Below are 9528 nucleotides of genomic sequence, written 5' to 3'. Positions count from 1 at the left end.
GGGGCGAGTGGAAGGGAGGAGAGAGGGGAGGGGCGAGAGGGGAGGGGAGTGGCCCACCCATTTGCGGTGCTCGCGGCCCACGCTGCCGACGAGCGATTGCAGCTCGGACAGGAGGGCCGCCGCGCCGGCAGACTCAGACCCGCCATCGGCAGACCCGCCATCGGCAGAGACGCCATCGGCAGAGACGCCATCGGCAGAGACGCCATTGGCAGAGACGCCATTGGCAGACCCACCTCCCGCGGAGTCGGCCTCAACCGCGCCAGGCGGGACAGGCGCGGCGTGGTGGCGCTCGACCACCATCCGGAGGGCGGCGAGCGAAGCGGATGCCTGGAGCGCGGCTCCGGCGTGGCCGGGAGGCAGCAGCTGGCAGAGCCGGAGGAGGGAGGAGCAGGGGAGGTCGGAGGCGAAGGCGCGCAGCACGTACCCGCCGCGACCGAGGAGCGGGCTGGCGGCCCCGTCGGGCGACGGCCCGATCAGCGCGCTGATGGCGTCCTGGAGGGCGGACAGGTCGACCGCGGGTGATCTCGGGCAACCTCGGGTGAGCTCGCGTGACCTCGCGTGATCTCGCGTGATCTCGCGTGGCGGACGCCTGGAGGGCGGGCAGCGCGGGCGCGGCGTGCGGCTCGACGAGGAGTCGCCTTGTGGTACACGTCCAGGGACGCGTCATGGACGTGCCGCGGGAGGGGATCGAGGGCGGCTCGACGACGAGGGCGCCACAGCAGCGCCAGGGCCCAGTCCTGGCTGCTGAGCAGCTGCGTGCGCCAGTGCGGAGTGGCGAAGGGGAGCGCGTCGAGGAGGGCGAGGAGATTGAGGCGCAGGTCCGCCTCGCTCGCCTCGCCCGCACCGCCCGCACCGCCGAGCAGCGCCTCTGCGCCCTCCTACGCAACCAACAGTGAGCCATGAATGATGGAGGAATGCGCACCGCCGGCCGGCCTCTATGCGCACGCCTCGAGGCCGCCGCCGCCGAGCGCGTCTGGGTCGGCTCCCCACAGAACGAGCGCGGAGGCGACGTCGTCGGGAGAGGGGACCCAGCGCGGTGCCGCGCACTGCAGCAGGGACCCGAGGGCGGTCGAGGCGGCCGCGCACCGGTCGGCGTCGGCGTCGAAGCAAGTCGTGAAGAAGAGCCACCGCAACAGCTCCGCGCTCGCGGCCGCTCCTCCTCCGCCGTCCGCCGCGCCCGTCGGCTCCGCGCGGCGGCCGAAGCGCGAGCCGATCCACCCTCCCAGGAGCAGCTCCTCCGCCTCCGGGTCAGACGGCGCGCGGCCCTCGAGCCGGCGCAGCATCTCTTCCCCTGCCGCCACTTCCCCTGCCGCCACGCCGTCCTCCCATGCCGCTGAGCCGCCCGCCTCAAAGCGCGGCGGGGCCGGGACGCGCGGAGGCTTGGTGAACAGCCGAGCTGCACGCTCGTCGCTTTTGCCGCCGCCGCCGCCGCCGGATGGTGTGCGCGGCGCCGCGGCGGCAGCGGCGGCGGCGGCCGCCTGCTCCTCCTTTTCACGCTCCCGCTCGCCATTCCTGCGCTCGATCTCGGCGGCCGCCTCCTCGCCCTTGGCGATGTTTTCTTTGCGCTGCGGACGGAGAGACGGCGCGGGTGTGGACAGGGCGGGGGCTGGGGAGCAACTTGCACTGGCGCTGCGCGCCTTTTTGTTGTCGCGCAGCAGCTTGTCGATATTGAGGCCACCGGCGCGTGAGGTGCCGGCGCTGATGGATGTCGAGCGCTTCGGCGCCGCCGCCCTCGCCGGGCTGAGCAGGTCCTCGGAGTCTGACATAAATGCCGAGCGAGCTGCTTTCCCACGTCCTTCGCGCCAGAACCCGCCCCAGGGTTCCGGCTCCTAGCCAGACAAGGGGTCTTGCCCCATGACTCGCGCCAAAACGCCCTACCTACCTACCTACCCCCAGGCCGCGCAGCGAAGCGAAAAAAGACGAAAATAGGGGGTACCTACCTGTTGCAGGGCCCTCTGGGGCGGTCAAAACCGGACCTACCTACCTATCTATTGCATAGGGTGTCACCGTGGTAAACAGACCCCCTCTCTGGAGGAGCCGGAACCCAGAACCTCCTCGAGTCCCAAGAAAACGAAATTAGCGGTGCGATGCACTGCGAGCGGGGCGGGGTGCGCGCTGTGCCTCTGTGTTCGTGCGTCGCCCATCTCTCCTGGAAATGCCTGCTATCGCGGCACAAACGGGGCACAACACATTTGCCTTGCCTCAATGCCCCGCGGGAGCCCATGCTTTGTTTTGTCTTTCTTGGGCAGCAGCTTACCCGTACAGTGGGTTGCGGGCATTAAGAAAACAGGATCCCGCGCCACGCCGCCGTTTCCAATCTTTTCCACAGCCCCCATCCACCCCACGCCGTGGTTCTTAGCTCCGGCCGGGGCACTCAAGCCAGAGCGCCGGCCCGAAGGATTTTTAGGTAAGAGGTAAGCTGCGGTCCGCGAGGGCGATGCCAGAGTCTGCCGCCGAGTCGGCTCTCTGTCTGGATGACGGGAAGACGCACACACGCCTCCATTCACCCCATCCACGCAGAACACCGCAGACTTGGAAAGTGACAAGTGCGCGCGCCGCAGGCGAAGAGAAATTTTGAGCTGGGCCTCCCGTTCACACTCGTGTGTGGCCTTTTCTCGGGGCCGCGCCTGCGGCGCGCCGTGGTTTCTTATATTTTCGCGGAAATCGCTCGGCGTGGTTTCTTAATGGTACGTTTTCTTAATGCCCGCAACCCACTCACTGTAGCTGGTTCGACAGGTCCTTCTTGAGAAACAGCGCCGCACATTACCTGTATCAGAGCACCGGGAATAGTGGAGGCTGGGTGTACCAGTCATGCGAGGGAGCACTTGGAGCACTTGGAGCACTTGGAGCACTTGGAGCACTTCGAGCTTTATTTCAAATTCATCATTAACAGCCTTGTTATTGAGAAGAAAATACGTCCTATGTTCACATCGACCTTCGCATGTTCTAAATGCGCGGCTCGGGTTATTGGCTTGCTTGCTGGGTGGCTTCGGTGGCGGTGGTTGCTGCGGCGGATCCCCCCCCGCTGCCCGACAAGAACAGGGAGGAGTCAGCGCGCAGCAGGCTGGCAGTCATGGGTTGGTGGTGCGCCAAGCCAGGGATGCTCGATACCGCGCCGTGCGAAAACTTCAAGTTTCTTACGCTGCTGAAGCAGGCGGCAACGCATGATGAGAAGAAGGCGATTGTGGTCAAGAGGTTGGAGGCTAGGCGCGCGCGGCGCCGGGACAAGGCTGCCGTAGCACTTGCCCGCACGGAGTACGTGAAGATGTACAAGTTGTACTGCACAGAAGTGATGGCAAAGGTTGTGGAGCTTCCTCTGATTTGCAAACAAAAAATGCGGCTGCTTGGGCTGAACCTGACGGATACAGCCAAAACCAGCACAAAAAGCGCGAGCTGATGCATGGAGGGCTCACCCGATCCTCAACGCAATGCTGCACACGCGTCTCGCGTGTAACCGATCCTCGTGTGTGCGTGTAATCGATGCGCGTGATCGAGGAGAAGACCACTGACGTCTGAACTCACGGTCAGTCGGCCACTTGGGTCACGCACGAGCGACTTAAGGGCACGCACGTGCGGGCGCAGAGGCTGACTACTGACGCAAACGCGGTCGCGCGCTGCGACCTGCGAGGGGCGCTGGGCTCGGGGCTCATTTTCTTTTCGGATCTGTTTTGATGGATCTGATGTGCGCTCGTTTAGCGTTGTAGGTAGGGAAATTTAAGCCCCCCTTGCTCCTTTTTATCCATCTCCTGTAGTAAAGTATTATCTGCGCAGTCGGAGTGGCACTGGCGTGCTGAATCGTCTGTGCCCAGAGGCGCCGGATTGCGCCCGCCCAGAAGCTTGCCCACACGCGCCACAAGAGCGCTCTGCACTGTGCCGCCTCCTCGACGGATCGAGAGGCTACCGATGTGGGGGCAGAGGTCGGCGACAGCAGTTCTGCCCTCGCATCGTCGTGGGCACGCTGCACACGGCTGACCACTCGGCTGATTTGTGAGCAGAGCCCCAACGATGTGCCGTCGGCAGCAGACAGCGCCGCAGCAGGCGGCGTCGCAAGCGCCGCGAGCGAGCAGGCTGGCCAGTCAAATCACCGCACCGCACTGCCGCGCGCCTGCGTCTCGACCTCTGCTCCTGCAGGCTGCTCCTGCAGGCTGCTCCTGCAGGTTGCTTCTGCAGGCTGCTTCTGCAGGCAGAAGCCCCCTGATCGAGGAGGACTCGAGGGGAGGCGGGAGAGAGAGGCGGGCGCGGAAGAGGGCCGAGGAGCGCCGCAGAGCTCACATCGCCGCTGCCGCCGGCACAGCGTAAACGTAGAGCCAGCGGTCGTCGCCGCCGTCGTCGATGTGATTGTGCATGAAGGCGGTTGCGCTGCCGGTGAGGGCGTGCGAGGTGGAGTCTCCGAAGAGCTCGGTGGCGGCGTCAAAGTAGGCTAGGTCCTCCACGATCGCACACCGAAACTCGTACGCCAGCAGCACCTTGGCCCCGGGCAGCGCCAGCGCTCTCTGCGTGGCTGCCAGAGCGGTGAGGACGTCGGCAGACTGCTGGTAGACAACCTCGCAGCAGAGGACGATGTCGAAGCCGCCGCCGCCGCGCAGCAGGTCGGCGAGGTGGTCCGCGTCGCCCCACGTGCACGGGGCCACCGTCACCGCGCCCTTTTGCCGGCTGAGCGCCGCATTCCTTCGGATCAGCTCGAGAGCGTCGGGCATGTCGGTGAGCGTCACCGAGGCTGCCCCGAGCGCGGCGCAGACGAGCCCGACGACACCCGTCCCGGATCCCAGTTCCACGACGCGCTTTCCGGCGACCACCTCCGGGTGCTCGCACAGCCAGTTGGAGAGCACCAGCGCCGTCGGCCAAAGGCGGGCAAAGGTGCCGTCTGCGTCCATGACCTCCGGCCCAGCATCCGGAAGGTGCTCGAGCTCAATCGGCGCGCTGAGGGCCGCGTGCTCAAACCGGATGGTGGGCGCGGTGATGAAGTGCGCCATTGGCGTGCGAGCAGGGCGGGGCGTTCTGTTTTCTCTTTTGAGCTTAGCCTTCGATGTTATGAAAACACGCAAGGCGGACATGGCATATCGCTCTCGGGCTCACAGACATCCCTCACACCCGCCGCCCCCGCGCGCGCCCCACCCCGGCCGGGAGAAAGGGGAGTGACAGTTTGGGATGGCAACAGCCCGAGTATGTTGAGTCCTGGCTCAACAACGCAGAGAACAAGAGGGGGTGGTCCGGCTCACAAGTCCGGCTCACGCGCCTCGAGCTGACCCTCTACCGCACTGATCACTTCCGCCCCCTCGCTCCCAACCCATCCACCTCGCCTCGGGCCGCGCGATCTCGGGCGATCTCGCGCGATCTCGGGCGATCTCGGAGCTCCACGCCACGCCTCTCCACCCCACCCCGCCTCACCCACCGCCGCGCCGCGCTATCTCGGGCGATCTCGGAGCGTCGCTCGCGCGGCGTCACACCTGCTCAAAAAGGAAGGAGGTTGGAGGCAGGAGGTCACGCCCCATCCAGAGCGCCGTCGTCGCCGGGTTTTTGGCCCCCGGGTCGTCGCCCGACGGTTGCTGCGCGGGGCAGCAGACCATCGGACGGCGCGACGACGCCCCGTCCGGCACGCTCCCCCCTCCACTCGGCTATTGCCGCACGAGCGCCCTCAGCGGCGGAATTTTTCCCTCGCGCTTCCTTGGGCCCCCGGCAACGCCGACGGACTTCCCGTCCCCCCACCTGCGCCGCAATCACCGCCGTGATTGTCGGCGCTGCGCCCCTTGGCGCCTTTGCATGTCCCGCGTGCCCGCCCGCCAAGGCTGGTGCCAAGGCCAACTCAACTGCCAAGGCTGGTGCCAGGGCCAAATCAACTGCCTGGCTGGTGCCAAGACTCAAAGGCTCTCCTCTCTCTCTCTCCTCCCTCTCCACTCTCTCAACTTTCTCCCTCTCTCTCCCCTGAGACTCTCTCTGCTCGCTCCGCCCTCTCTCTCCCTCCCTCCCTCTCTCCCTCTCACCCCCCCCTCTTCTCTCCTCTCCCCCTCCTCCTCTCCCCTCTCTCCTCCTCTCTCCTCTCCTCTCCTCCTCTCTCCTCTCCTCTCCTCTCCTCTTCTCATCCTCTCCCCTCTCCTCCTCTCCTCTCTCCCCCCCTCCCTCCCCCAGCAGCTTCCTCGAGGCCGAACAGGTAGACCCTCCCTGATCGCTAAGCTACCACAGGGGACGGCCAGGTAGTAGACGTCGTCCGCCGCCGCCTCCGCCACCCGCGTGCCTCCGCCCCGCGCAGCAAAAAATCAGCATTATATCAGGAGGTGCCAAAGCAGCAGCATCTCCATGAGGTGAGCGTCGTGCGTTTTGCCGCCGCGTGCCGCCGCTGCGCCGACTGGCTGCCGGTTCGAATCGTCCTTCGCGGAGCGAACGCGGCGACACGAGCGCACGTCGCGCGCGTGCGCGCCCGCGACAAGACGAGACGAGAAGAGAAGAGAAGGAGAAGTTGAGGCGTTGATGTTTTTGCTGCCGCGGCCGCGCCGCGAGCTCGCGTCTGCTTTGGCGCCGACGAAGCGACGCGTCCCGCTGCGTGCGATGGCGCCGCCGCGGAGTCGGCGCCGCGATCAACCGCGCGCCAGCGGCGAGCGGCTTTCTCTTTTTGCTTTCGTAGAATTCTCTTTTTGCGGTGTGTCCGTTTTATTTTTTGCCGGAGAGTGGAGAGTTGGCGTTCACGCGCTGAATCATCATCGTCATCGCTCTGTCTGTGGTGCTGCTTCTCGCGTGCGTCCTTGGCACTTGTGCCCGCCTCCTTCACCTACGAGCTCGTATGCCACGTCGCCGCCTGTGTTTGGGTTTCTATCTATGTTTGCGATTTGGGTTTTGGCTTTTCTTGATTCTTTGTTTATTTATTAGCTACCCGGCCCTGGATGCGCGGTTGCTGACTGCACTCCAAGTGCTCCAAGTGCTCCAGGGCGAGCCTACACACATACGCTTGACCCTGTCGTGTGGTGTACCCTGCCCAGCCCCTCTCCGTGTCGCGATGCGCCCCCCCTCCCTCCGCCTCCCTCCCCACCACCCGTTCCGAGTTCCCTGGTGCTGCATTGTGTGTGTACACGCTGTGATTTGTGAGCTATAAGCTGTGAGCTATCACCAGCTAACGTAAGAGGGTCCGCCCGCGCAGGGCGCACCGCCGCGCAGGCGGCCTCCTGGCTCCTGCTAGGCGCATTTTAAATTTTATCGTTGTACCGAGCCGGTGCGGCCCGGTGCCGAGCGCAGGCGGTGCCCATGTCCATGTACCGGTCGCGGCGGACCTCACGACAGCATTACATCCCTGGGCGACACGCCTTGACGCGACAGGTGTGGTGCGAGGAGGCAGGAGCCCTATCCCCCAATATAATAAATAAATAACACAAAAACGGACACCTCTTCCGCTTCCTCTACTAGGAGATGGGTAAAAAGATCGGTGTCGCTGCTCATCGGGCTCATCGCAAACGCCGCGGCCTGTAGCAATCCACCTCGGCACCTCCGGGTGTTCGTAAGAGCCACATACCGCGACTGAAAAGGTGTCGGTCGCAGGTAGAAGCCAGTACTCGACAACAAAGGTCCGATCTCAGAGAGAGCCTCCGTAAACGGCGACGCATCGAGACAACACGGAGGCGGCTTCCCGCACGCCGCCGCCCGATACGATCCGCCCGGGCGCGGCCCGCCAGCCGCCATTCGGCTGCCCACCGGAGTCAGAGCAGGCTGATGGCGTCGTCGAGGTCGCACTCCTCCGCCTCAGCCGCCGGAGGGTCGACGCACTTGATGATGCGCTTGCCGCCCGAGCGCGACACCTTTACCGACTCGCCCTCATCACAGAGGCTGAGCCGCCGGAGGGGCCTGCGCCGTGGCAGAAGCCGCCGCACCGCCGAGCCGCCGATCGCGCAGTAGTCCAATGTGCAGCGCAGGCGACCAGAGAGCCAGCGCGAGAGACGTCCGACTGGCGGCACGCTTTTGCCAATGATGGCGGACGAGGCTCTGCGCTCGCTGCTCGCGGCGCCGCGGGACGGCGAGCCAATGATGGCGGAGGCAGACCGGGTCCGAATGGCAGCAGATCGCTCGCTGCCGACAGGTGCCACCAGCGAGCGAGCGGCTGCTCCTACGTGCGGTCTCGAGAGCGACCTGCCCCTTGGCAGAGGTAGTGCCGTCGCCGCGCTAGCGAGCAGCAAGACGGAGGCAGGCCACAGATGCCAACTCATCACTCCAATTGCCGCCGGCGCCCCGCTTTCTTTTTCTTTTTCCCTGTGTACCGAAAAAGTGATCCCCTGGAACACCCGTACTCTCCCGCGCCATCTCCGTCGCCCTCTTCGGCTGCGGCCTTACCACCAAGATCGGGAGGCGGCCAGGGCTCATAGACTCGGTCGAGAGACCCCAGATTGGCATCCATGCCTCTCTGGACAGGGTGGCCCGCCACAACGACCCCTGGAATTGCGACTCGCCGCTTTCCTCCCGCTGTGATTCTGTGTGAGCTCTGTGTCTTGATTTGCCAACAATATACCTACAACGAAAAAGTGTGCTGCATGGGGCCGGCGCCGGCAGCGCTTCGCCCGTGCTGTTTACGACTGCGACACGCGTGTCGGCTCGCCGCCCCGCGGCGGCGGGCGGCGCGAGGCGGCGGCGCGGCGAGGCAGCGGGCGACGCAGGGCGGGGCGGCGCGGCGGCGGGTGGGGCAGTGGTCGCGCCGCCCTCGACTCAAGGGGCTGCCTTCCACGCTGCTCAGGCCGGGGGGGAGAAGATCTCCTGTTCCGCGGAACGCGAGCAGGCCCCTCCTTGCCCGGTCTGCGATGCAGGGCGGTGGTCGTGGCTGCCATCGGCGCTTCGTACACACACCCACCCCGCCGCAACCGTCGCCGGCGCGCGACACGTTCCCGTGAGCCGGACTGTCCTCGTCGAGTGTGTGCCGCCAAGGCGGGACGCACTCAGGGACAGCGCCGACGGGACGCGGCTCGAGGGGCGGCTCCCGTGGCAACCGTGGCGCGGGGCTCGTCTTCGACAAGTCGGGTATGGCTCCGCCCGCAACTCTCTCGCTGACACGCGCGCCCCGTCGACCTCACGACGGGCGCGCTGCGGCCTGCGGTCGCACACGTCCCAAGTTTCTTACATGCCACGGCGTTCGACCTAGATCAGCACACACGCGCCTCTGCTCGCATACACTCATACAATGAACTGACACCGCCCATGAGTGCGAGTTAGGGCTAGCAGTAGGCCGCTAGCCTGTGAGGGAGCGTCCATAGACGCCTCACAAGACCCCACACACAGTCTCGTCCATGCCCTTGCGGCCGGCGTGATTGCTAGAGGCGGAGCGAGCCTGCTCTAGAGCTCGCACGTTACTCCCTGTCGTCTGTTGTGTTGTTGTGCCCTTGTTTGTGTCCTTGGCACCGTGTGTGCTGGGGGGGGGGCGGGGGCGACAGGGAGGACGTGGCCCTGAGTTATGTGTACGCCTACTCAGGGTGTGTGGCAGCAAGCTGGCTGTGTGAGTCTTGTGAGCCTGTTTTGTGTCTGTGTGTCGCTCGCGCGTGTCGTCATCATCTGTCTAGGAAG

The 9528-nt window shown here is 65.4% G+C and overlaps 4 protein-coding genes across 4 annotated transcripts; 1 reads left to right on the top strand and 3 right to left on the bottom strand.

Annotated features, from left to right (window-relative positions):
- Window positions 1–458: 458 nt before the first annotated feature.
- On the bottom strand, window positions 459–1789 carry EMIHUDRAFT_441514 (hypothetical protein). The gene is made up of 5 exons (XM_005786067.1): window positions 1638–1789; window positions 948–1565; window positions 715–878; window positions 594–638; window positions 459–495 (listed from the first exon to the last, which is right to left on the bottom strand). Exons 1-5 carry the CDS (start codon window positions 1764–1766, stop codon window positions 474–476), a joined length of 978 nt encoding a protein of 325 aa, XP_005786124.1. The 5' UTR covers window positions 1767–1789; the 3' UTR covers window positions 459–473.
- A 1161-nt stretch (window positions 1790–2950) lies between these two features.
- EMIHUDRAFT_229436 (hypothetical protein) lies at window positions 2951–3397 on the top strand (the record flags this gene model as incomplete). Its single annotated transcript, XM_005786066.1, has 1 exon — window positions 2951–3397. One exon carries the CDS (start codon window positions 2951–2953, stop codon window positions 3395–3397), a length of 447 nt encoding a protein of 148 aa, XP_005786123.1.
- An 871-nt stretch (window positions 3398–4268) lies between these two features.
- EMIHUDRAFT_229435 (hypothetical protein) lies at window positions 4269–4973 on the bottom strand (the record flags this gene model as incomplete). Its single annotated transcript, XM_005786065.1, has 1 exon — window positions 4269–4973. One exon carries the CDS (start codon window positions 4971–4973, stop codon window positions 4269–4271), a length of 705 nt encoding a protein of 234 aa, XP_005786122.1.
- Window positions 4974–7682: 2709 nt separating this feature from the next.
- Window positions 7683–8370, bottom strand: EMIHUDRAFT_229432 (hypothetical protein; the record flags this gene model as incomplete). The annotated part of the gene is made up of 2 exons (XM_005786064.1): window positions 7683–8086; window positions 8190–8370. 2 exons carry the CDS (start codon window positions 8368–8370, stop codon window positions 7683–7685), a joined length of 585 nt encoding a protein of 194 aa, XP_005786121.1.
- Between the last annotated feature and the right edge of the window lie 1158 nt (window positions 8371–9528).

The sequence above is a fragment of the Emiliania huxleyi genome (assembly GCF_000372725.1).
Source record: "Emiliania huxleyi CCMP1516 chromosome Unknown EMIHUscaffold_155, whole genome shotgun sequence".
NCBI lineage: Eukaryota > Haptophyta > Isochrysidales > Noelaerhabdaceae > Emiliania > Emiliania huxleyi.
The sequence above is the reverse complement of the archived record's forward strand: the minus strand, read 5'-3'. Positions and strand labels throughout refer to the sequence as shown.

Coding starts and splice junctions, on each gene's coding strand:
- EMIHUDRAFT_441514 (XM_005786067.1), bottom strand. CDS start 1,766: ATGTCAGACTCCGAGGACCTGCTCAGCCCGGCGAGGGCGGCGGCGCCG. Junction 879..947: donor TCGGCGGCGGCGGCCTCGAG/GCGTGCGCATAG, acceptor TTGGTTGCGTAG/GAGGGCGCAGAGGCGCTGCT. Junction 639..714: donor TGGGCCCTGGCGCTGCTGTG/GCGCCCTCGTCG, acceptor GTGTACCACAAG/GCGACTCCTCGTCGAGCCGC.